General features: G+C 44.5%; 11 protein-coding genes and 1 non-coding gene across 12 annotated transcripts; 7 read left to right on the top strand and 5 right to left on the bottom strand.

Annotated features, from left to right (window-relative positions):
* Positions 1-143: 143 nt before the first annotated feature.
* Positions 144-1,331, top strand: OGG1 (LALA0S03e08042g1_1; the record flags this gene model as incomplete). Its single annotated transcript, XM_022773424.1, has 1 exon — positions 144-1,331. The coding sequence occupies one exon, from the start codon at positions 144-146 to the stop codon at positions 1,329-1,331; it is 1,188 nt and encodes a 395-aa protein (XP_022627899.1).
* A 98-nt stretch (positions 1,332-1,429) lies between these two features.
* On the bottom strand, positions 1,430-2,386 carry MRPL4 (LALA0S03e08020g1_1; the record flags this gene model as incomplete). Its single annotated transcript, XM_022773423.1, has 1 exon — positions 1,430-2,386. One exon carries the CDS (start codon positions 2,384-2,386, stop codon positions 1,430-1,432), a length of 957 nt encoding a protein of 318 aa, XP_022627898.1.
* A 724-nt stretch (positions 2,387-3,110) lies between these two features.
* On the top strand, positions 3,111-3,365 carry LSM3 (LALA0S03e07998g1_1; the record flags this gene model as incomplete). Its single annotated transcript, XM_022773422.1, has 1 exon — positions 3,111-3,365. One exon carries the CDS (start codon positions 3,111-3,113, stop codon positions 3,363-3,365), a length of 255 nt encoding a protein of 84 aa, XP_022627897.1.
* A 222-nt stretch (positions 3,366-3,587) lies between these two features.
* On the bottom strand, positions 3,588-8,261 carry NTE1 (LALA0S03e07976g1_1; the record flags this gene model as incomplete). Its single annotated transcript, XM_022773420.1, has 1 exon — positions 3,588-8,261. One exon carries the CDS (start codon positions 8,259-8,261, stop codon positions 3,588-3,590), a length of 4,674 nt encoding a protein of 1,557 aa, XP_022627896.1.
* A 1,406-nt stretch (positions 8,262-9,667) lies between these two features.
* On the top strand, positions 9,668-9,741 carry LALA0_S03e07954r. Its single transcript has one exon. It is a non-coding gene; the product is annotated as a tRNA-Val (tRNA).
* A 953-nt stretch (positions 9,742-10,694) lies between these two features.
* LALA0_S03e07932g (LALA0S03e07932g1_1) lies at positions 10,695-11,690 on the top strand (the record flags this gene model as incomplete). The annotated part of the gene is made up of 1 exon (XM_022773419.1): positions 10,695-11,690. One exon carries the CDS (start codon positions 10,695-10,697, stop codon positions 11,688-11,690), a length of 996 nt encoding a protein of 331 aa, XP_022627895.1.
* Positions 11,691-11,824: 134 nt separating this feature from the next.
* On the bottom strand, positions 11,825-13,120 carry CAR2 (LALA0S03e07910g1_1; the record flags this gene model as incomplete). The annotated part of the gene is made up of 1 exon (XM_022773418.1): positions 11,825-13,120. One exon carries the CDS (start codon positions 13,118-13,120, stop codon positions 11,825-11,827), a length of 1,296 nt encoding a protein of 431 aa, XP_022627894.1.
* A 2,640-nt stretch (positions 13,121-15,760) lies between these two features.
* Positions 15,761-16,177, top strand: DIF1 (LALA0S03e07888g1_1; the record flags this gene model as incomplete). Its single annotated transcript, XM_022773417.1, has 1 exon — positions 15,761-16,177. The coding sequence occupies one exon, from the start codon at positions 15,761-15,763 to the stop codon at positions 16,175-16,177; it is 417 nt and encodes a 138-aa protein (XP_022627893.1).
* A 593-nt stretch (positions 16,178-16,770) lies between these two features.
* On the top strand, positions 16,771-20,310 carry ECM30 (LALA0S03e07866g1_1; the record flags this gene model as incomplete). The annotated part of the gene is made up of 1 exon (XM_022773416.1): positions 16,771-20,310. The coding sequence occupies one exon, from the start codon at positions 16,771-16,773 to the stop codon at positions 20,308-20,310; it is 3,540 nt and encodes a 1,179-aa protein (XP_022627892.1).
* A 77-nt stretch (positions 20,311-20,387) lies between these two features.
* On the bottom strand, positions 20,388-21,038 carry TSR2 (LALA0S03e07844g1_1; the record flags this gene model as incomplete). Its single annotated transcript, XM_022773415.1, has 1 exon — positions 20,388-21,038. One exon carries the CDS (start codon positions 21,036-21,038, stop codon positions 20,388-20,390), a length of 651 nt encoding a protein of 216 aa, XP_022627891.1.
* Positions 21,039-21,521: 483 nt separating this feature from the next.
* CNA1 (LALA0S03e07822g1_1) lies at positions 21,522-23,219 on the top strand (the record flags this gene model as incomplete). Its single annotated transcript, XM_022773414.1, has 1 exon — positions 21,522-23,219. The coding sequence occupies one exon, from the start codon at positions 21,522-21,524 to the stop codon at positions 23,217-23,219; it is 1,698 nt and encodes a 565-aa protein (XP_022627890.1).
* Positions 23,220-23,380: 161 nt separating this feature from the next.
* Positions 23,381-25,241, bottom strand: IMD3 (LALA0S03e07800g1_1; the record flags this gene model as incomplete). The annotated part of the gene is made up of 2 exons (XM_022773413.1): positions 23,381-24,495; positions 24,782-25,241. 2 exons carry the CDS (start codon positions 25,239-25,241, stop codon positions 23,381-23,383), a joined length of 1,575 nt encoding a protein of 524 aa, XP_022627889.1.
* Between the last annotated feature and the right edge of the window lie 467 nt (positions 25,242-25,708).

The following is a 25,708-nucleotide window of genomic DNA, read 5'->3' as shown; positions in this document are numbered from 1 at the left end:
CATTTTATACGTTTTCGATAATTTTCCAGATCAGAATCATTTGGCACGAATTGAGATGAGATGAGATGAGACGCGATGAGATGTTAAGAAATAGACTCCAAGTTCAAACTTCAAATAGTGAGCTCGTTGAGACCAGTCTTGGCATGTTAAGCTTTAGGAAACTCAGTTTCAAGCGTGGGGAACTGTACCTAAACAAAGTTTTGCGTTGTGGACAAGCTTTCAGATGGGTTTTTCATGAAAAATTGGGCGAATACTCGTCAACACTGAGAATTGATGGCCATTATAAGATAGTTGTGCTACGGCAAGAGTCTGACGACTTTATCGAATATGCGACCGTCGGAAAAATCGAGGATCCCGCTGTACCGGCGTTTTTGCGGCGTTATTTCCGTTTGGAAGTGGATTTGGCCAAGCTGTATATGGAACAATGGCTAACACAGGATCATCGATTTGCAGGTAAGAACCCGAATGGAGTGCGAATTTTGAGCCAGGACCCCTGGGAAACACTCGTGTCGTACATTTGCTCGAGCAACAACAACATCGCCCGCATCACTAAAATGTGTCATGCGCTATGCACGCATTTTGGAAACCCAGTGGGCCACTACGATGGTGTGGACCACTTTTCGTTTCCCACAAGCCGGGAAATCACACAAAAGGCATCAGAAGAGACGTTGCGAAAGCTTGGGTTTGGCTATCGTGCCAAGTTTATTGTGGCAACGGCCCAAAAAATGGAATCTGATCGTCTCAACATGTCTGACAGCGATTATTTGGAATCCTGGAAGGACCATTTGCAATATGAACAGGTTCGTGAAAAGATTATGAGTTTCAATGGAGTGGGCCCTAAAGTAGCAGACTGTGTTTGTTTGTCTGGACTGAGAATGGACGATGTGGTTCCCGTGGACGTGCACATCGCGAGAATTGCTCAACGGGACTACAAGTTCAGTGCTAGAAAGCAGGACATTGAAGAACTTCAAAAAGAATACAAAAACTTACCCATTACACGGAAAAAGGTGAACTATGAGCTGGATTCGGCTCGTTGCATGTTTAAGCAGAAATGGGGCGAGTTCGCAGGGTGGGCTCAAGGAGTTTTGTTCGCACAGGAAATAGGTAGAACGACAGGTGTTTCTAGTGAGGGCACAACGCTCACACAAAAGACAAAGCTGGATTTTGTGGTTCAGGTGAAGGAAGAGAGTGCGTCGCTCAAGAGACGCTTATCTCAAACGGAAACGGTAAAAGTAAAGCAGGAAGATACAATAGTCAAAACGGAGATAGAATACTCGGTCACAGGTAGGCCGAAACGGAGAACCACTAGAAATGTTGAATACGTGTCTTAGGTATATGCTATGTACATGCTAGTAACAGAAAGTTATGATTAAAGCTCCTGAATCTTCAGTCCCATTTTTTGCGGCGATTTTTTTTTTGACTTTTCCATTCACACGCCACTGACAACGTTCTTTTCGACTTGCGCGGCAGCGAGTTGCTTGACGTAGTCGTTGACCGTTTCTAATTCGTCATAGCGAGAAACCGAGTTGCCCTTTGACCTGAGTTCCTTGACGACGTCGCTAGCTTCTTTGACCGCAGTTTCGGAGTTTTCCGCCGTAAACACAACAAAAGCTTCGCCTGCGTCCGATATGCTGTGATTTGACTGCTCCAAAAGCTCTCGTATATCGTCGCTTCTGGAAGCAAACTTTTTGAGTTTGAGATTTGCAACGTATTTCATTCCGTCAACGAAAGTCCGATCCACAATATTCTCATCAATAAACTCACTTATACCAAAAACACTGCTCTGTAAGCGTGTCAACTTTTCAAAACATTCCTCGTCCTCAACTATGGGAGCCTCTAGAAAGTCAGTTTCGAACTCCTGCAGAAATTTGTTCTTGTGAGAGTCGAATTGCTCATTTGCTTTTTTAAAGGCCCAATCACGCTCGCTTAGGACGTGCCTTATTCTCCACATGGACGTTCTGATCTTTTCGGCCACGGCTTCATACGAGTCCTGATTAGAACCCATGTCGTTTTTCAGCAGGTGATTTTCGCGCGCCAAAACGTTTCTTTCGCGCAAACTAGTGTACCACAGCGAATGCAAGTCGTCGAAAGACTTTCTCCTGAGCTCCGGAATGCTCCAGGCTCTGGAATCGTTATCCAGTTCGTCAAACTTACGCATGTACTTTTTATCTGCAAAAAACTGCCACAGTGGATGATCATCTGGGGTCACAATGTTGGCAGCTGCAGGAGGAATGGGTGCAGTAACGCTCAGGTCATTGCTGTGGTGCGTGTGCTGCGTTGGGGGTCTCACATGGGGTCTTGATTTGGGCTTGGGCTTAGGCTTCGTGTATTTGGTTCGTGCCAGGGACACAGCGGTGCTATGAAGCCCGCGTTTGAACGATAGCATTTTTCAGAGCCGTTTTAAACGTTCTGACCTGATTCCAGCCTTGCTGATAGGCTATGGATACCCCTAGGATCGTCAACAATTCGCAATGCTATGTCAAAGGCTTTCCTCTTAGCTGTGCATGTAAATTCTGAAATTTTTCATAGAATCGTCAAATTTCTTCGTCAGAAAGCATTATATCACGTGATCCTTGAATTGTAGTCATTTTGTACGGACTTTTATTTTTGGATCGTTTTGGACGTAATTGATCCGTCGGAGATTTGCCGAGTCACGTGAGTGGTGTTCAAAAGTGTCATTTTAGTCTTCGAAGCACCATAGGTTTCCCGGGGCCCTACTAGGAAAACAACTAGATCTTTGTTCGAGAGCTAGTCCTTCCATTTCATCCAAACCATCCAATGCTAATCGCGGATGAGACCAAAATTTCTGTCATTGTCGTGAGAACACAGAATGCAACCAAACTCCTTTAGAACAAATAGATTTCGGCACATTCAACACGGTTCCTTACATCTGAATCATTTGGATGGTTTTATCTTGATGATCTAAAGCCTAGTAGATCGTCTTTGATCACTTTTTCCCTAAGTGACACTTAAGAATGAACTTTGAAAAATTACCATGGGTAATAATGAAATGAAATTAACGAATAGCCTTTAACTCTTGGTGAATGGTACCCACCTGAATCATCGAAACAGAGCCTTTGAGACCCCAAACCTCACTAATTGAACCCCATATGTCGATCGAAACTCCATTGGACTTGTTGAAACTTAATCTAGACGAAAAAGTTTTTGTCAAACTACGCGGTGCTCGCGAAATGACCGGAACTTTACAGGCTTTCGACACTCATTGCAACATTGTTCTTTCGAATGCCACGGAAACCATATATGAACTTTTGGAGGGAGAGCTGAAGTCAAACACAAAATCTTCGGACATGGTATTTGTCAGAGGCGATTCAGTAACGCTGATCACCACTCCATCAGAGGACTAATGTAAGTGTCGCGATGTACCCTCAAAAGTTAGCGACGAAAAGGGTACCGGACCACAAGACACCACTCGTAAAGAGTGTAGCAGGGTGTGTAAATTAATGAAACTGTCTTTTTTTCTATCTCTCGGATTTTTTTTCCTGCAGGGCATCATCTCAGGTCTATTTTTTGTTATGTGGAAGAACGATGCTTCTCCAATTCATAACAAGCTTTAGCACTTTATGTTGCTAAATGCTGTTTCTCCTATGTAGCAGCCCATCTCTGAGTTCTCCTTCTTCTTGCAAAGCCTCGGAACCTGGGATCTTGGGCATCTTATTCTGATTTTGCAGCTCCTGGAAAAAATCATGTCCATAAGCGGCTCCCAGTTGATAGATCTCTTCAAACTTGGCAAAATCAAGCGTGGCATAGCCTTCAATTGGAGGTCTTGCATATATAACGCCAGGGGTATTCTTCGCTTTTTCCAATGCGTTCACGGACGCTACATAACCAAGTCGCATTTGAATCTCTGCCATATTGGGAATGTTTGGATACTCGGAAAATGGATTCCAACGGTTGAACACAATCCAAAAACCGTTCAGTGAGTCCCCATACCTCATCGGGGTGCGATCATCGACCGATCCAACGTCTATTGCGAAAATCGTGTTACACCCGCGCGCCTTCATCTCCCATACGGGTAGGTTGTCCACGTATCCACCATCTAAAAGCATAGAGCCATTGTCCTCTATTGGAGGTAATAGTCCGGCCAATGACATAGAGGCTCTAATGTACCTCCAAGCGTAGCCAGTGGAGTGAATCTCCTGAATAGACTCAGTGATGTTGGTAGAATTGCAATAGTACTGAATCCAAAAATCTTCGATGCGCACATCGCCAAAAGTTTTCCAAATACCACGATTGAATTCGTGACCGGTAGTATAAGAAGTAACTGGCCATGTCAGATCCGTGAGTAACCGCCAAAAGGACCCTATGCGACCTGCAAATTTTTTCATACGTCCGTAAATCGGAACGATATCACACTCCTTAGCGTACAGCCCTCCCACAAAAGCGCCAATCGAGGTTCCTCCTATCATGTCGATGGGAATACCGTTCTCCTCGATTGCACGTAACACGCCCAGATGACTGATTCCTCGGGCTCCACCACCGCCTAAAACCAACCCGATAGCTTTGCCGGATATCACTCGTGCAAGCCGCAGAAAGTCATCCTTGTGAGGTTGTACCGGGGTGTAATAGCGTTGTTTCCTACTCATGTATCGAGAGGACAAATTTTCCACTGTTGTTTTAAGGGAGTCTGGTAACAGCCGGGATATATTTTCTTGGGTTTGCTTCGTAATAGTATTGAAGCGTTCTCTTGTCTTCAGACTTTCGATAAAGTTCATAGAAAAAGGTATACTCTCGGCAGAAGATTTTGGATCACTCATGAATTTCGAGTTCGAGAATTGAACGTGATGGTGGGAATGAATCCAAACTCGGTTTTTAAGCCATTTATGAGTAAGTCCTGGTTCGACATATCTCTCTGGATGTAACAAAATAAGCTCGATTCTGGCGTTCGGTTTCATTCTCATCAACAGCCGCTCGAATTCGCCAACAGCAGGAGACATAGCCGAATCTGCAAGAAGCAAAATACAGTCGCCCTGATTTATGCAAGTGGCTGTCCAAGTGGAATTGGGAGGCGTATCGGCTATATAGACCACAGTGTCATATAGCTCTTCCAATTCCGCAAAGTAGCCAGATTGTTTTAATTTTGATAACCCATCGAAGGCATGTCGACCCAAATGGGACAGAGTAGCCGATTGGTTCAGGCCGATTGTAGACATACCGACCTGCTTCAAAGCATTGACTAATTTTGATGCAAAACTTTCCACAGGCAGATCACGGGTTATGGGGAGAACTGATATAGTTCTGTAATTGTGTCTACCTCCACCATCATAACTGGCTCCTTCTTCTTGGTCAGAGTTTATGACTGACCCGTTTGTGGTCTGGGTTGGAGGTATGAGTAGGTTGAAGTCATATCTGAAGTTCTGTCCATCTTTTGCCATCTCGGAAGATTGAACTCCACGCTGTTGCTGTAGGACTTTCCTCGCTACCAATCGACTAACGCGAATCATTATCGATGGATACTCAACGGCCAATAGTTCAAACAGCGCTCTGGGTATGCGAGCCAGCTCTGAGTCCCTAAGCGCTACAACTGTAGAAAGCCTGTTTATTGCCGTCAAGACATCAACTTCTCCCAAACTTTCACCTTGTGCATATTCTCTGATCGCTCTCACTTTGTGACCGTCTCGAGATTGCTGCTTCTTGATTTTCTTCCCAGCAGAATCTTGACTTGTTTCTCCCACTTGATGCAATTGTCGTAACCTACCACTCAATACGACATAAATAGCGTTTGCGGGATCATTTTGGCGATATAAAACTTCAGAAGCATCCAAGTGAATCCATTCCAAAGCGTAGTCAAGCTTTAGGATTTTAGGATTCAAGAAATTGGTCAAAGTTTCTGCAATCCTCAAATAGATTAGAAAGTATTTGTCGCATAGTCTTTCGAGCATTGATGCGGGGAGGAATCCCACATACACATCCGATTTAGCTCTAAGTGTGACAAATGATTTGCTCCCGACGAGCGATGCTAGGTACCCAGCGATCCCACCCGGCTTGATGGTGTTAATTACATGCTCTTTATTATCTTCTTCATTTGTCCACACAACTTCGATGGCACCAGATATGACATAGAAAAGACCCCGATTGTGAGCATTTTGTGAGACTATAATCGACCCGCGTTTGATCAGCATCATTTTCAGCCCCTGTGCAAATTCATCTTTAACCGTATCGAAATCGATGTTGTGAGGAATCTCTTCTTTATACTCAGACTTTGATTTGGCCCTGAGCTTCTTATTCGTGTTCAACTGGTCCGGGGACAGAAGACGTAAAGCAGGAAGAGTAGGCACTTGTGAAGACGGCGTGATTGAAGCGTCCGACGACTTCCTGAAAGCCACCGATGATGCGTCGTCCTCCAAAGAATCTGGCAAAATGTTTTCTTTAGTGATTCCGAGATATGAAAATACGCACTCAACCACGGCAATTCTCCAAGAAGATTCTTCAGTTTCTTCTTGAGCTGCAGAAAACGACCTTGCCCTAATTTCATCGTCCTCTTTAGATGATTTCAAGATCGCACTATGACTGCTCTTATTTTTTTGCATTGCTTGATCTGTGAGAGGTGGCAACCCAGAAAGAGATCCTTCGACAGGCCCCGCTGAAATCTTGGTACTTTTAGAAGTGCTAGTACCATCAGATGGGTGAAAAGAGCCACTGGATGTACCCCGCATCACAGGTTGTTCTTTGCGAGAAAGGGGAACGTTTGAGAGAAGATCGCCGGGGTTAAAATGATCTCTGGAGTCTAAGACAACATGACGGGAGCTACGATTCTGCAAAAAACTGTGCGGAGTAGGTCTTTTCCGACCTTTAATTCCGTTGGGGCCAATGTTCGTTCTTGCTGTTGTAGGTTTTGCTTGTTTTTCGCCAGGTTCAGCTTTTGAACTTTCTTGAAGCTTGATTCTACGAATCGCTGCTTCCTTTAAGTAAAATGGTAACTCATACTGGTTGGACCGGTTCAAAACTATCTCGGTGCTCATTATTTCTTTTGTTAGACCCATGTAGCTATGAGCGGTCTGAAAAGTGACTCTGTAGAGTTTGGTGAGAACCATTTGAATAATGTGCGATGCTGACCGCGGATACCGCGACATCAGCTTTCGAAAGGCGGAAGCCGGAATAATAGCGATAGTGCAATCCTCAGAGGCAGAAGCGATGATATCCGGTAGTGCACCTCCCAATGGGGTAGAAATGTCGCCCTCGATAGGAATGTCAGGCTGTAAGATGTCACCTGCGCTGAGAGGTCCAATTTCAGGCTCGAGATCTTCAGGGGTGCCTGGATCGAATGATGGCCTGGGAGTTCCATTAGCACTTAGAAGTTCTGATTTGTGACGTTCTAGTGTGGCGTCCAAAAAAGGTGACATTAAATTGCGATGAGAATCGTTCCGCAATTGCTGATTTGTTAGTCTACCCCTCAAAGTCGCATGGTCATCGCTGCCCGTGAAGAGTTTCAGTATGCTAACCAAGGAAGATACAGGGTTTCCAGCCCTGATCGTATTCAAAAGTTGGTACTTTTCGCCGTTCAACGTGTATGCATCGCCATCAGGTGGTAGTTCATCGTCGCTGGCGCTATCACTTACATTTTCGCGATCGAAAAAGTCCGGTTGCGCTTCCTGGGGCGAATGGTGAACTTTGTGGTAGGTTTGCAAACTGCCTTCGACAACAATGGCGAAACCGAGTGTGTCATCAACTAGAAGCACCTCACCCTTCTCTAGACGACGAGTTTTCATATTTTTGGTCAATTCGTGGAAAACAGGCTTCTCCAAATATCCAAAGATCTTGATGGCACTCAAAAACTCATCGAGATACGAGGTGAACCCACTTTTTGGAGTTTTTTCGTTTTTATTCATGAATAACGCCTCTGCCTCGTCTCGAGATTTTTCGTCTTTGATCATCTTTTCTTCGCTGTCATCGGGTTGCAATCGCTTGTAAGCATTGAGGAATCTAGTCCTTAGCAAGTAATATGTAGCCAACATGGAAGCCACGAACAGCAGGACTAAAGTAGAAAAAGAGACTGTGATGTGGATGCTGGATGACAACACAAGCCACGACGGAATTCGCAGCAGAAAGAACCGTAGCGTTTGCCAGAAAACTCTGGAAACAACGCTAGCACTCATTTTAAAAATCGCATTAGACGCCTGCGCCAACAATGATAATGCCATTGACAATGCCACCAGGGCATTGTCACTAGCCACCGTAAGACCTGTTGAGCTCAGAATCGAGTCATTGGCCAAAAGGTTCTGTGCAACACTCCCATTTGCCATAACTGGCTGGCTTATCTGGTCTATAGCGTCTGGAATTGTGTCAAACCGTTGAAGCTTGTTAAGATCAGAAGCTAGAGTTAAGTAGCAGTAAGTGCGATTATTGCAGTACTAGTTATTTTATACGATCAGATGATTTTTTGGAAAGTGTCTGTGGAATCCCAAGCTTGAGAAGGATGCTAGAACAGCTTGAGTGTCTGGTATGTTGTTTACATTATTGATGAAGAGTCTGGGGGCTTTAGTCCCGTCAAGGACCAGAAAAAAAACCAAAAAAGTAAAAAATTGACCAAAATCGGTATATTGTAGACTTTAGAGATTGCTTTGGCCCGCTCAAATAATGCGATTAGAAATAGATGGTAGCATGGGAGTTCTCCCGGACAGCATTCATTTGTTTTCTTGCATTATTTTCCGGATGTGTATGAAAGTTCATTGATTTGTACATATCTTTAAAATAAGTTGTTAGAAACAGGACAAATCTGAATGTGAAAAAAAACAAACCGTTAATGGAGGTCGTGAATGAGAAACTAGTGAACAGACAGAAACGATTTTTAAGTAGTTTAAAGTCTGAGAGACTGCGGAGTTTCAGCTTCTGGATTAGTCAAAGGTGTAAATAAGTTTGTATTTAACTGTCACGTGATACGTGTCAGCGATGTATGAAACCTGATACGCTTTGAATTCTTCTTTATCACTCCGGTATGCGACTAGTTGTCCTCTTATATAAACTGAGTCCCTAAATTGTCGGAACCTCTGTCTGTCTAGCGTCGGGTCCATGACGAAGTGATCACGTCCACGTGACAGATGACAGCGTCAGAATTAACAAGATGCCCGAAGAATATAGAACAAGTACTGATCTAACGGAAAGGACGTCGATTGAACCAAGTGATAACATTTGCATTTAATCAAGTGCATCCTGATCAGCCCATTTATACCATTTGCACCCGGAATGCTTGAAAGTTCTCTTATTCGTCAGCGGCGGAACATCTCAGAGAACTTGTATAAGAAGGGACGTTTTGTCTACCCTGCAAGATCATTCCATTTATGCTAAATAGACCACGGAGAGATAACTCTAACTCAATAAACAATAGTTTACACTTTACAATAATGGACAAGATCACCCATATGGAACGTTTATCGTGCAACGACACTCCAGAGACAGAGTTTCCACACGAGTATAAACAGTTCCGACAATAATAAATATCATTGATTGTGTCATTTGTGTCGATTGTGTTAGTCAATAGCTCTTATTCACCTTTTCTCCTCTTCAAAGACCCCCCTTTTATATGTTATTCTTGATGCGTCTTTGTGTCACTGTCTAAACGCTGACCTACCGAAAATTACCCTGCTTTCCCTCACACACCACTTTTCACCCCCTATGAGTTCCCCCCATGTCTCCTCCAATCTCAACAGTTGGTTTCGTGGTCTAGTCGGTTATGGCATCTGCTTAACACGCAGAACGTCCCCAGTTCGATCCTGGGCGAAATCATCTTTTTATTTTTCGTCTTTTTTGCCGACTCTCTCGCGAACCCACATCCGCTTAAATGCGTCAAAAAACTCACGTTTCTTCCAAATATCAGCGACACAAAAGTACAGAGTGACACATCTGGTGCCCATCCGGTTATATGCGCCGGATGCTCGAAGAGATTGGCGCAGGGACCTGTCTGGGCACATCAATATAACCAACGGCCGATCAACCTGGTCTCTACTAAACTGTCAAATTCCACACTCCATCGCTCCAGCTAGTACATAAGAAACGTCCGTTACAGTGTTTCCCATCACTGAAGATCTAAACTTTACTAGCGAAAGCAAAACAACGGACAGGTTTCTTAGTAATGTGAGGGCCTTGACATGGTGCTGAGGAAGTTAGTCGTTGTTGTCGCTGTCGTCAGACTTGGTGTTGATGTTGGTGTTGGTGTTGGTGTTGGATTCCTGTAATGACTCAGAAAGACTTCCTTGTCTTTCCTAATGTGTGTCGTTTTCTTTGAGAGTCCTGAAACTCAAATAACTGCACACCACTTGCTACCGGCTCGGTTCGCGGGAAACTTCCCATTGTAATGAGCCCAGGGTCAAACGGCAACCATCACCAGAAGTCTCTTTCACAAACGGACGCTTCTTTACTTGTTGGGTCTAGAATCACCAGACATAGAACAGGACCCGTTTCCCATCCGTGTCCGAGCTGAGTGATAATATACCCAAAAAATGGCGCACGAACCCAAAAATTTGGTCATCCCACGCCTTAACAGGGATCCAGAGGTTGGTGTTTGGCCCAAAATGGTGTATAAAAGGACCATCGGATTGACTATCCCAGGATGAAATTCCAGTCGTATGGTCTTTTTTTACTCTCTCTTAAAAAAAGCCAGCAACACTGTTTTCTAGCAAGAAGACTATTACATTGCACAACTCATCGCTTTATTTCATCAACCTCACCATCCAATCATCATGACTAAAATTGCCATCAACGGATTTGGAAGAATCGGAAGACTCGTTTTGAGAATCGCCCTTCAGAGATCGTCTCTCGAGGTTGTGGCCATTAACGACCCTTTCATCGGCCCGGAGTATGCCGCGTACATGCTGAAGTACGATTCGACCCATGGACGGTACCCTGGGAAAGTCTCCAGCGAGGGCAACAACTTGGTTGTTGGAGGCCACAAGATTGCCGTTTATCAAGAAAGAGACCCTTCGCAACTTCCTTGGGGCAAATTGGGTATCGATATCGTTATCGACTCCACTGGCGTGTTCAAGGAGCTTGACACAGCTCAAAAGCACATTGATGCCGGTGCCAAGAAAGTGGTCATCACGGCTCCTTCCAGTACGGCCCCAATGTACGTGATTGGCGTCAACGACAAGAAGTACAAGGGCGAAAAAATCGTCTCCAACGCTTCATGTACCACCAACGCTTTGGCTCCTTTGGCCAAGATCATCAACGATGAATTCGGTCTCGAGGAAGGTCTCATGACAACCGTGCACTCCATTACCGCAACCCAGAAAACCGTGGACGGTCCCTCTCACAAGGACTGGAGAGGCGGTAGAACCGCTTCCGGTAACATCATTCCTTCGTCTACAGGTGCTGCCAAGGCCGTTGGTAAGGTTTTACCGGAATTGCAAGGAAAATTGACTGGTATGTCGATCAGAGTTCCAACCGTGGACGTTTCCGTGGTTGATTTGACTGTCAAATTGGCTAAGCCTACCACTTACGATCAAATCAAAGCCGCTCTCAAGAAGGCATCTGAAGGTGAGTACAAGGGCGTCGTTGGCTACACCGAAGACTCGGTTGTATCCTCGGATTTCTTGGGTGACACTCACTCATCAATCTTTGACGCTAGCGCCGGTATTCAATTGTCACCTAAATTTGTGAAGTTGGTTACCTGGTACGACAACGAGTTCGGATACTCCAACAGAGTCGTTGATTTAACCGAACTTGTGGCCAAAGCCTAACCGGGAAACAACTATGACTTTATGATACATACACTGTTTAAATTTTATTTTACTTAGTTGACGATCAATATCAAATGCCTTATGACACACATTACTTGCTAGCACTGATCTGTCAACAAATCATGATTTTATATTTAATGAGCAGATTTTTCAGCGGTTGGAAGCAATTCCAAAGACTTCTTGATGGCGTCAACACCCTTGTCCAAGTCTTCCTTGGAGATAACCAAAGGTGGAGCCAATCTGATAATGTGCTCGTGGGTAGGCTTGGCCAAGACACCTTGGTCCTTCATTAGCAAACATAGATCCCAAGCGGTTCTACCGTTGGCGTGCTTTGGGTCGATAACAATAGCGGTCAACAAACCCTTACCACGGACTTCTGAGATGATACCGCCAGCAGAAGCCTGTAGCTCCAAAAGTTGTTTTTGCAAGTAGTCACCCAATTCTTGAGCCTTTTGAACCAAGTTCTCCTTTCTCACCACTTCCAAAGCAGCAATGGCCACACGAGAGGACAATGGGTTACCACCGTAAGTAGAACCGTGGGAACCTGGCTCTAGACATAGCATGATGTCCTTGGAGGACAAAACGCACGAGACTGGTAGAACACCACCAGAGATGGCCTTACCCAAAAGAACCATGTCAGGCTTCACATCTGGAGAATGTTCGTAGCACAACATCTTACCGGTACGGGCAATACCAGTCTGAATTTCATCGCAGATTAGCAAAACGTTGTATTGGCGACACAATTTCTGAACTTCGGTCAAGTAGGTCTTGTCTGGAACAACGATACCAGCTTCACCCTGAATAGGTTCCAAAATCAAAGCAGCAATGCGGTCACCGGCGTTCTTGAAAGCGCGTTCAACGTCTTCGACAACACCGTAACGGATGTATTCGCCGTTTCCACCTGGGATCTTGGCGGTGGTGTTTTCCAAGAAAGGACCAAAGTTGTTACGCGAGTCATCGTCAGTCGAGAGGGAGATGGCTCCGAAAGTACGGCCGTGGAAGTTGCTGTGAGCGCCCAAAATGATGGCCTCGTTAGCTGGGATGTTTTTCTTAGTGTAACCCCAACGTCTGGCAAGTTTCAAAGCGGTTTCAACGGCTTCGGCACCGGTGTTCATGGGCAAAACCATTTCGTAGTTGAAGTATTCGGTGACGTATTTGGCAAACGCAGCGAAAACGTCGTTGGAGAACGCTCTCGAGGAAAGCGTTAGCTTGGAAGCCTGGTCAACCAACGCAGCGATAATTTCTGGGTGACAGTGACCTTGGTTGACAGCAGAGTAAGCCGACAAAAAGTCCAAGTACTCTTTTCCCTCTGGGTCCCAAACATGGGCGCCAGAAGCACGCTGGAAGACCACAGGAAGTGGGTGGTAGTTGTGAGCAGAGTGTTCTTGCTCCAATTTCACGGTTTCGCTGGAAGATAGGTTGATAGACATGTTGGCGGAAAACGGTTTTGTAGAATATAGACAAGTGGTGGCAGTTCTTGAAATTGGTCTGTTAACTAGACTTTTCAAAAAATGATGCTTTTTTGGAAGGCACGATAGAAATTGCTTGGAACACGACATCTTTGGGAAATGTAGACCAAAACGGCATCGCTGGCTCAAAAACTTGTGTCCTTTTATAATTTTTCTTCCATGAACTGATACTTGCACGCACGATGCCGTAAAGTTCTTCGCTGCTGGCGTTTACAGTCGCTTTTCTTAGCCTATAGGGTCATAATTCGCTTTCCTTAGCCTATAGGGTAATAATTCGCTTTTTTTAGTGCTTAGAGGAACTTAACGACAACGACGATGACTGAAAATAATAATGTGGTCCAACTCCGCAGCTGAGCGTGGGAATTAAATGTCTGAACGACATTAGATGTTGAGCTTGGGATTCGGTGTTAGGCGTTGTAAGTAGCTACTTCTTCAGTAGTTTTGCCCAACTTTTTTTTTTTGAAAGAGAATTTTGAAGGTCGAAACGACTCTGGGAACGTTGATTCTTCGAGAATGGCGATGAAAGAGTGGTCCATCAGCAGAGGAAGAGTAATCGGTCAGCTAATGAAGGTTTTTCATTCTGGAATTTGTAATTTGTAGTTCTTACGGGTTGTTTTTAATCTTTTTCGCATAAAATTCGTGAGAGACTCCGGAGCGCAGGCTAGTTTTTCATGAGGGAAGGGGGACTGACCCAGGAGAGCTCGGATTGCTGATGAATAACGTTAATCTGGATTGAATTTAAAGATTTCAAAACGATCATTTCAAAATTGTGTTTGGGAAGGCTAAATTCTCACATAGAGAAGAGCCAACACGCCAACTGATGAAGGCGGCAATCAGATATGCTGCTTCAATAACGTTCACGACTTTTATTTTTCCATATCTTTCCGTCCAACAATGGACGATCTACCAGTTGGTGTTTCTTTCTCTTGCCGCCCAGTTTTTGGGGGGATTTGGCGTTCAAAACAATCCTGTCTGGGGCTACCGGGCTCTCATACGTCCTGATTGAGAAAACCCGCACACTTTGAAGAAGGGGGGTTCTTAACTTGTTGGTGAGCTTTGGCGGCTAGTGAGATGAGCGCTGGCAGGAACGAGAATGTCAGGATCGGAGATGAGATATAAGTCACGTGGACAAGCGTAACCTTACACATACACTTTGTGAGACAGGAAATCCGTTGGGAGAACAAGCTAGATGGTATTTCAGGGCTAGAAGATACGATATCGACTACGATTGGATTCTAGTCTATTTCAGAGCGTTCAAAAAGATACACGTGATTAAACATTTAAGAACAGTTTATCTACTAGCAGAAGCAGAGAGAGAGAGAGAGAGAGAGAGAGAGAGAGAGAGAGAGAGAGAGAGAGAGAGAGAGAGAGAGAGAGAGAGAGAGAGAGAGAGAGAGAGAGAGAGAGAGAGAGAGAGAGAGAGAGAGAGAGAGAGAGAGAGAGAGAGAGAGAGAGAGAGAGAGAGAGAGAGAGAGAGAGAGAGAGAGAGAGAGAGAGAGAGAGAGAGAGAGAGAGAGAGAGAGAGAGAGAGAGAGAGAGAGAGAGAGAGAGAGAGAGAGAGAGAGAGAGAGAGAGAGAGAGAGAGAGAGAGAGAGAGAGAGAGAGAGAGAGAGAGAGAGAGAGAGAGAGAGAGAGAGAGAGAGAGAGAGAGAGAGAGAGAGAGAGAGAGAGAGAGAGAGAGAGAGAGAGAGAGAGAGAGAGAGAGAGAGAGAGAGAGAGAGAGAGAGAGAGAGAGAGAGAGAGAGAGAGAGAGAGAGAGAGAGAGAGAGAGAGAGAGAGAGAGAGAGAGAGAGAGAGAGAGAGAGAGAGAGAGAGAGAGAGAGAGAGAGAGAGAGAGAGAGAGAGAGAGAGAGAGAGAGAGAGAGAGAGAGAGAGAGAGAGAGAGAGAGAGAGAGAGACGCTATCGGTCATGGAGATACCACACACACACACACACACACACACACACACACACACACACACACACCACCACCACCACCTCTTTTTCTCATCTATAGGTTGAGTAAGTAGTACACCACGTAATAAACTCAAGAGAACCTTGGTGTATAAGTGCAAGACTCACCACACGTCCTATTACAAGAACGGTTCCCTACAAAGTAAACGAGCAGAGATGTTGGCTCGTGACGCTATACAAATCTTTTTTAAATGTCACGTGGAAACAACCCACACACCCATTGTTTATTAACCCAGACACCCATTGTTTACAAAACAATGGGTGTCTGGGTTCTAAACCGCATTCCAGGTCACATGACACCACAATAAGTCGTTACCCTACCCAAGATTACATAAGTCTCCATTTATGCTCCCCTTTTTTCCGGTGTGTATCATCCATTTCCTCAATCTTGATCACAACGATTTGAGGACTATATAAAGGACAAATTAATTTTTTCCCCGGCATCGCGGACATGGGAGTTGGCGACAGCGACAACTAGTTGTTTAAGCGACAAGAGGAAAGAAGAGCACCGGTAAAACCCAGACACCACGCACCGGAACGATTCCAGGTATTATCATCATCACCTCACCAATACCATCCGTTTTGCTTCACCTTCTCCCAAGATATAACACTCCACAATCCCTATCTCCACACAATACACAATAGAAATGACAGGATCGCCCCAGAAAAAACATTTGGGTCAAGGGATTCAAAAACAAAATGAGCTATACCAGGGCCAAAATGAACTCTCAACCATCGGTATGCGTATTCGTCAGTCTGTGGATCGTGGTTACCAAATAGGTGGTAATCATCAACAGCAGTTGTCGTCGTCTTCGACGACGACAACATCCACGATACCACGTGACGCATGCATGGTACAAGATAATTCTGAATTGACGATTCCTATGTACAAAAGGGTGCCCATGCCAGGTGCCAAGCAGCCACCAATGTTGGTGAATGCACGCACAATATCGAGTTCGAGTTCCCTGGAGATATGGGAGAACGAACTGGACCAAAGACTCGAGCTCATCGACAACGACATTATGCGCAACAAGCGGGCGTTCGACCAAGTAGAAGACTGGTGAAACAGCGTGTGCAAGACTAGGATATAACCACCCACTGCATTTTCCGCTCCTGTCCTCTGTTTTTTTCCCCCGGTCCTGGTGCTTTGCACCTCTTTTCTCTTTTTTTTCTTTATTTTCCTCTACCCTTCACTTCTTCTCCGATGCATTTGCCTCTTATAATACAGGTCTCTTTTCACTTCTGTCCCTTATGATCCGGGCCTTTTTTACTTTTGTCTACTGTTTCTATCCGATATTTACATGTTAAAACGAAATTTGGTTAATCCAAGCGGGCGATCAGCTTGTCACCAGGCAAACATGGCTGTTCCATCTTGTATGAACCTTTGACAAGTGCGTTGGTTCGTCTATCGCCTTTACAACACATCTTGATGCGAGACGTTATTATTACCTTAGACTTTATCACCTCGACATTGATGTAATCGCCTAGAGGAAGTCACGTGTACGTGAAGCAAATGTCAGATTGCCTGATGATAATTTAATATCTTGAAATATTACCTACTAGAAAAGAGAGCAAGCTGAAATATACCATTCGGATCCAACTTCTCGACCAAACGAAACAGTTTTACCCAGGGTGTTGACCTTCACACAGGTCGAGTATGGGCCAATCAGACTCCAAGCTTGCTCAGTACCGAGAACATGTATTCAGGCTTGCCGATCATATTTCAACACCGTTATATTCGCCGTCAGTGAGTTATCAAGAGATTATTCGGTATTATAATGACCCCAATTCTTGGTCGCGAAAAGATTTCCCAGACCCGTTTTCAGCTTATTTCAATGCATTTGTGGTACCTTCCGCCGAAGCCCGCGACATTTACTCGATGGTTTCGTCGCAAGAACTGCAATTCATGTGCGATTCAAACATGACAAATTTCACCAATTTTGTTCGCTTTGTGGCATTCAAAATTCACGTCTTATCATGTTTGCTACAAAATTGCGATTCTGCAGCGACCTTCAAATTGCGGGAGAGCCAATTGCTTACTTGCACGCGGTTATTGACCAAAGTGATGCCCATTTTTTTCGAAATGGATTTGGACCAGAAAGAGGAGGATTCGGTCTTTTGGAACCAGAATAGCTCCCGTGTTTTGCAGTGCGACGGTCTGGTTTCCGAAGAAAATGCTAGACTCAACGTAAACCATGTATCCACCGAACCCCAAGATCTGGTACCCTTGGGCGTTCTGATCGTCCAGGCATGTGTGAAATTACTCTTCATCAAGGGTTTTACTGTTCCCCTCACACGACAAGCTCCCAAAGAATTTGGCAAAACCTCTTTTCTCTTGTGGGAGAACGGCATAAATACGTCCGAGACCAACTATACGTACCCAAATCCAACGTTGGATTCGAAACGACTAGAAATTCTACGTCTGTTGCTGACATTGTCGTCCAAGCAGCTGTATTCCCAGAATATTCCCAAGTTTCTAGTTGTACTAACAATGTCAGTTCCAGAGTTTCATAGCATTTGCCTCACTTCTTCGCTTATAAATCTCGCATGTCGTTCCTGCCGAAGTAATGATGACAACAACGGCCTTCAGTACTTGTCAAATTCTTATCATTCGTCTTCAAAAAGCAGCCAGATGACATCGATGAGAAAAGCGCTAACCATGACTGGGCTCCAATTGCTCAACGTATCCATGTTATGCCCACTTGATGGGGAACACCGAAATAAGACGCAAGAGTTTCTGTACGGGCTCAATCTCTATTCTACCAATTACAAGATCAACAACTTGGTCCTTACCTACCTGGGTACCCTAGCAAGGGAGTTCGACCTCAAATTCATCTTGGTTAATCTCGCCACCCTCCTAAAGAGACCAATGGAACAAGCAATTGAAATTGAATCCAATCCTTTTTACTTGTTAGGTACTTCCGCGGGCGGATCTACCAACGGGAAGAGGGCTTCTCAAGCCAGGGCTAACGTCTCCAAAAGCATTACTCAGGCACGTCCTTTACCTCATCTACCCAGGGTTACATTGCAAGTTGTGATTTTGATGTGGGAACTGATGAAATGCAATAAATCTTTTGAAAACTATGTGGCCGACAAGTATGCGAATAAATTGATTTTAGTGTGCGTTTATTACATCAAGAATTTTTCAGAAGGTTCTGAGCGGCACACAGATTTCATTCCACTTATATCGGGTTTTGCAACCTACCTGTCATCCAAGAAGCTAGTCCTATCGAAGATGCAGTGTTGTTTCAATGTCAACTATTACGCTAATAAAATTCCAGATTCTTTCAAAATCTCAGTGGGTGATGCTAGTCGACTCACTTTCCGGGATTTCGCTATCATGCATCTATCTAATATGGCTTGCATACAGGTCAAAGATAATAATGTGCTGAACGCATCGTTATTCGAAATTATTTTTAATCTGCTATCCATTCCTGGTGAGATCCAAGATGAAGATCTTGTACAACTTTCGTCAGACAAGTCGAGCAAGACCACTGGATTGGGGTACAATGCATCCGTTGCATTATTGAGGTTGGTCGCTAGAATGACCTCTAAAGAATTTCTGAAGACCTTTTCCGATGAAAGTAGCCATGATACTTTGGAATCTTCAAATGAGGACCTGGAGAACTCGGGCAAGAAAGTGATCAAAAGAGGCTATGGGACATCCCCTGGATTCAAGCTAGACCTACTTGCTCTACTAATTCAGGCCTTCAACAGTTGCGTGATCAACCATTTTAAAGACAGCAAGCATCTTCTTTTCGTGTTTTGCAGGCAACAGAATGTGATAAAACAACTAAAAAGCATTTTAACCGAGATTTCTTCGGAAGTCAATTATGACTATTTCGACCAAGCGAGAAATTCCGGTAAGAAACTGGCCTTACACATTGATGACTACTTCGATGATTCTGTGCCAAAAGATATTAGGTACAATTGGCAAAACGATAGAAGCTATGCTGACCATGACGAATACGATATGATAGAGAAAGCTCAGCTTCAGTCCCTAATGATTTTCGAACCCCATAGGCAAGAAATGGAGGAAGTGGAACGGGCTGCCGAAAAGATGGCCCAAGGGTCGCCTAACAAGACAATTGAGCTCTATGAGCATGCTGATGATGAGCAAGACATTATTTCGGAATCAACAGCACTGTTGCTGGCGCTACGACCTTATAGACCGTTTGGACTCACTTTTCGGAAGAAACTCAAACTAAGGAAAGAAGAGAGTCTTGAAAACTCTTGGCTCGGAGCAGATCCTTTATGTTTAATGACAACTATTATTCGCGTGGTGACGAAAGAATTCCCAGCAATATTTGACGTTTCGGGAGACAAGTATTTGGTGCAGTTACGCTTAATTCTCAAATTTGAAGATGCTTTGAAAAAACAGGTGAAATTGCTGATTCCCTCTCAAGTTAGTTTACTTGGTAGCGATTGTAGAACCCTGAAATTGGATTGGAGATCAAATAGAACTGCATCAATATGGTACCGTTCCGCAGTATGGAAAGACATTTTCAACTTCAACAGCGTCCCATTTATCAGTACCTTCAGCAAAGAAGGTGCCCCACAAGATGCAGGGTCACAAAGTTATCCACAAAGTCTTTCCCAACCTCAGACGCCCAAACTGGAAAGGTGGAATTCTCAAGGCTCATCACTATCGCGTACTAACAGCAATAACAGCTTGAGTACCAACTATCTTTTACATCAGGAATCGAATTCAATCCCTAATAGCGCACCTAATAGCCCGGTTGTAGGTTCAGGAAAACCAACATGGGTTAGCGGAAAATCTCATTCGGGCAATCAGAATGGCGAAAGGTCTTCTATATTCGGGTTTTCTTGGGCAGGATTCCACAAGCCCCAAACAGCAAAGATTGACGAAGAGTCAGAGGACCAAAACAATGACCCAAATAATTCACAGAGCGGTTCTTTTGTGCTTGATCCGGGACTCTTGAAACCAAACGTTTGGGTTGGCACAAGAATAAGTCTTTTTAAAGTAAGAGTGGACGAAAGAGAAAACTACAGTTTAGTTGACATGACCTCGAATTTTCTGCGGAGACTGCGGTTTGGAGGCTCTCCGCATGCAAATGCCCCAGAGGGTATAATGGTGACTTCCGGGACCCTTACTCCCGGAACTTCTCGTCCTTGGACTCCACGAGGCTCTTTGACCGGTACTGCACTACCCGCAAACTCTAAAGCTATAAAATAAACGAAAATGTAACAAGAAAAGAGCGACTTTTCGAGGTTAATTAATATACAATTGCATGGTTTGCCAATAGACAATGCTCAATATCTAGGTTTTCTACCTTTTTTCTGCACAAGCTCGAACCCATCTTCATCGACCACTGGCTCCGGTGTATCTTCAGCCTCCATGTCTACGTCTACGTCTACGTCCATATCCTTGACCATAGCGGGAGGCTGTTGTTCACCATCTTCTGCATCACTTTCGTCCTCACATTCAGACACGTCCGGATTCCAAGGATCGCCGCCGATCTGAATATCCTTCGTGGACTGTCTGGTCTCTTGCCTTTCCTTCCATTGAGCATAAAGGCTATCCACGGTCGAGAATTCCAGTTGTTGGCATTGTTTGTACAGGTCGATGACCAACGCTGCGATCGGCAGAGCTGAGTCGTCATCACAGTTGGTCTCAAATTCATCCATCATAGCGTAGAGTAGCGTCTCTTCGATAAGCGAAACATCTACAATTTTACCGTCTTTGAAAAGGTCAACAATGATTGCCGATACCCAGTCTCGCTTCTCTGCAGACTCTGGTCCTCCCCAGCTATTCTGCACCGCCAGATCCAGCGCTTCCCACTTGTAAACGGCCATGGAAACGCCCAGTTCGAACCGAGCCATTTGTTTCTCATCCTCGAACTCCAGGCTGGCTTTACCCTTCTCAGCTTCTACATACGCCAACTCATCGACGTTACCAGACATCTTGTTTTCCTAAACGCTAAGTGTCTCAAAAATCACTCCTTTTTCCGCAGAAAAAAACTAGTATGAAAGATAATAGTTGAAAGAACCTACGAAAGCTCTTAGACCATACGAAATTCCAAAGAATCACTCGATATCTGACCTTCAAGTTGATCTCATCTCGAGATCGATGCGATGCGATGCGATGAGATGAGCTTCAATTTTTCAATAAGTTTCAGGCATTTTGTACGAGGCGGTCTATACTTAAAATATCCTAAATTAATGTGAACTAACAGTACCTCTTGAGTTTGAAAAATGGGAACTACTACTCCGATAAGTCGGCAATTAGAAGCTTGTCTGGAAGATAGAGGCTTACACGCTTTCCACGGTATTTCTCACCAGGATTTCGTATCTTCTGAGACTTTTAGTGTGTTTTGAGGTGCCCTGGTTGTCCCGTTGTGACGAGAATTTCGAGTAAAACCAAATAGGTATCAAGAGTGGCTCAAGATGTCAAAGAGTGACCCTAAAACCAAGGAAAACCTGAGAAAAATGAACGCAGCGCTCAAAATCATCGAAAATAAGCCCGGAAAGCTCGACAAAGACCCCAAGCCAGGCGTGGTAAGGCCGGATTTGTCGGTCTATACGCTGGAAAACGGCGTTAAAGTATCCACTAAAGAACGGGTTTGCAGCTCGGTGAGACCAGTCAAACTGGGCACACCGAGTGATGAAGAGTTGTTCCTGGATAATGGGTATCCGGACCCGGATTTTCTAAAAGAGCATTTTCGTCGTGAAGGGAGGTTGACGGAATCACAAGTCTTACGCATTTTGGAAGCGGGAACAGCGTGCTTATCTAGGGAACCTAACTTATTGCGGGTACCTGCTCCTGTGACAGTCTGTGGTGATATTCATGGCCAATTTTACGACTTGTTGAAACTTTTCGAGGTGGGCGGAGACCCTGAAAAAACGCCTTATCTGTTCTTGGGCGACTATGTTGACCGTGGCTCCTTTTCTATCGAGTGCTTGCTGTATCTTTACAGTTTGAAACTCAGTTACGACGACCACTTTTGGCTTCTGAGAGGTAATCACGAGTGTAAGCATCTAACGTCGTACTTTACTTTCAAAAGTGAATGTCTTCACAAGTACAATTTGAACGTTTACGAGGCCTGCTGTCGCTCCTTCAATGCCCTACCTGTAGCTGCAGTTATGAATGGACAGTATTTCTGCGTACACGGTGGTATTTCACCAGAACTGAAAACACTCGACGACATAAACAAGATGAACAGATTCCGCGAGATTCCATCACGCGGCCTTATGTGCGACCTTATGTGGGCAGATCCGACGGAGACTTATGACGAGGATGCAGACGATCCGTCAGTGGGCACATTTACGCCGAATTCCGTCAGGGGCTGCTCGTACGCATTTACCTATCATGCGGCGTGTGAATTCTTGCAAAAGACAGGTCTTTTATCCATTATCAGAGCTCACGAGGCTCAAGACGCGGGGTACAGAATGTACAAGAATACCGAAGCTCTGGGATTTCCTAGTCTTCTTACGCTGTTCAGCGCCCCCAACTATCTTGACACTTACAAAAACAAGGCGGCGGTTTTAAAATATGCTAATAACGTCATGAACATCAGACAATTCAATATGTCACCTCACCCATACTGGCTACCAAACTTCATGGATGTTTTCACTTGGTCATTGCCGTTTGTTGGTGAGAAAGTAACAGAAATGCTGGTTTCCATTCTCAACGTCTGCACTGAGGAGGAACTTGGGGAAGAGATCGGTTCAGCAACTGAAGCTATTGGAATGCCAGATACAGAAGCTGTAGCAGCAAATTCAAATGCAAGCAATGCTGAAAGCGCGGCACAACCTACCAGCACCATTCTAAATGATGAAGCGAAAAGACGGGCCTTGCGCAGTAAGATTCTGGCCATCGCAAAGGTATCCAGAATGTACTCCATTTTGCGAGAAGAGAGTGAAAACGTAGAGTATCTCAAGACTATTAATGCGGGAACGCTGCCTCGTGGTGCACTGGCTCACGGTCCGGAAGGTTTGAAAGAGGCTCTTAGCACATTTGAGAAAGCACGTCGCGATGATTTGATTAATGAAAGGCTACCGCCAAAGCTAGAAGAAGTTGGAAAAAGACGGGATAGTTATTACTTTAACAGGGTAGCGAAGGAAAGTGGCAAACATAAGCAGTAGCTTTTCAAGGGCGGCAAGAATAATGATGTTTCTTGATCATGCTTCATAGATTAGTGTAGAATGTTGGCAAATGACTTTTCAGTTAAATTTTTACATACGAAGAAACGGACTCTTTGAATCTGGATTATGATAAGCGGCATGCGATAGCACTAAAGATATTCCTAGTTGTGCAAACGCTTCTCATAAGAGTGCAAATTGTTAATTCCACCCTCTAGTTGAGCAGATGCGGTTCTAAATTCAAATCTGATGACAGAGTTATCCACTTCCTCTCTTAGAGAAGCCAAAGAACGCACACCAATATCTTGACAAGAATGTTGCAAACCACCGTACAAGTATGGGATGAACTTGTTGATGGAGCCCTTGTCGACTACGGCACCCGAGACACCTTGAGCCACAAAAACTTTATCAGACTCAGAGAAGTAACGCGAAGTAGAGGCGTTGCCCTTTGTGTCGGTCTTTTGCATAGCATCGACGGAACCCATACCACGGTAAGTTTTCAAACGCTTGCCGTCCTGGAAAAAGTATTCACCTGGAGATTCGGTAGTACCAGCGAGCATACCACCCATCATAACGCAAGAGGCACCCAATGCCAAAGCCTTGACAATGTGACCAATGTTGGAGATACCACCATCGGCCATGCATGGAACGCCGAATTGGTTAGCAAATTGGGTGACGTTATAGACGGCAGAACCTTGAGGTCTACCACAAGCCATAACTTCTTGAGTAATGCAAATAGAACCGGAACCCATACCAATTCTCAACCCATCGGCACCGGCTTCGATTAAAGAAGCTGCCTGTTCTCTGGTGACCACGTTACCAGCGATGACTTCTAGTTCTGGGAAAGTTTGTTTGATCCATTTGATCATATTCAATTGGAAAACAGAGTTACCTTGAGAAGAGTCGATCACCACAACGTCTAGACCGGCTTGCATCAAAAGCTGTAGTCTTTCTTTGTCAGCTTCGATAGTTCCGATTGAAGCACCACAGAGCAATTGCTTAGTGGTGGCAGACTTAGAGGCCAATGGATAGCTTTGATTCTTCATCAAATCGGTTCTAGACAACATCGACACCAAGTTTTGGTTTTCGTCCACGATTGGTAGTTTTCCCTTCTTGGTGGTTTTCAAAATGTCGTTACCTTCGGCCAAAGTAACACCCACCTTAGCGGTGACCAGTTCCTTGGTCATAACTTCGGAGATGGTCAAAGAGTTGTCTTCGATGAACTGGACGTCACGGGAAGTGACAATACCTACCAATTTGCTTGGAAGCGATCCGGTTTCTAAAATTTCGAAAAGTTAGTAAAAGTTGAAAGCAGCGAGCACAACGCTAAGTTGCCATCATAGAAAAACTTCCCACCCAGTGCTTCTTTGTTATCAGATCAAAAAGGTGTCTACAAGATCGTTTGATCGATAATCAGTAGAACGAAAGTTAATAAAATTTAAGTCGATCATCATTTGTAAGTGTGTGGAGGGGGTCTGAAGCACCGAGATGGCTCTTTATTCTCTCGAAAGGAGCAGTTTTCTTCATAATTGCGTTGTTTGAGCGGGAGGAAAAAAAACACATACCAGTAACGGGGAATCCGCAGAACCCAAATTTTTCACGCATGGCCTTAACTTCGCCAACGGTGGCCTGAGGACTCACCACGATAGGCGAGTTGATGAAACCGTTTTCGAATTTTTTCACTTTTTTGACCATTTCAGCCTGCTGTTCAGCAGAACAGTTGTGATGGATGATACCAATACCGCCCAATAGAGCCATTTGAATGGCCATTTCCGCCTCTGTGACGGTATCCATGGGGGACGACACAAAAGGAGTGTTGAGCGTTATTTTCTTGGTGATCTTGGTCTGGAGACTTACCACAGACGATGGGAAATCGATTTTGCCGGGCAAAATCAAAAAATCGTTGTAAGTCAAACCACCTCTGGTCTTGGAGTCCATAAGCTGTTCCGCAGACAACCCATCTTTCTCAGCGTATTCTTGCAAATACGCAAGCGCCTTAGAACAGTCTTTCAAACTAACAGACATTTTAGTATACGTGGAAGTCTTTTTACCTAGGTTGTTTAAGCGATGAGCTATTGAACTACAGAAAACTTTAAAATTAAGACAAGAAAAGAATTCATTTTCAAATAAAACAAGGTTCCCAAATTCCACACAACACCAACCCCAACGAAACAAATCCCAAAACAAAGTGAAGGTGAGAGAGACGAAAAGTTTGGATAAAATCTTCTGAATTTATAGGAATTTTTCAAAGCTTCTTTTTTTTTTTTTTGCTTTGAGTCGCTGTGAAAGAAATTAATTTTTCAGTTGATAACGTAAGCTGAAAGCTTAGGTAATCCAAAAGTACCAGAGTATCTCTACTAACGGTGAACGGAAAACCCCACGGCACGGCCGACGAGACGGTTTTTGAGGGTGGGAGAATATGATGGTGGATAAGATGAAAGAAGCGGTAGTTGTTTGCACGTAGCTGAATGGTAAGTATTGTTTTAGGGACG

The sequence above is a fragment of the Lachancea lanzarotensis genome, scaffold LALA0S03, assembly GCF_000938715.1.
Source record: "Lachancea lanzarotensis genome assembly LALA0, scaffold LALA0S03, whole genome shotgun sequence".
Taxonomy (NCBI): Eukaryota; Fungi; Ascomycota; class Saccharomycetes; order Saccharomycetales; family Saccharomycetaceae; genus Lachancea; species Lachancea lanzarotensis.
Note: the sequence above shows the minus strand (reverse complement) of the source record. Positions and strands in the feature narration are given on the sequence as shown.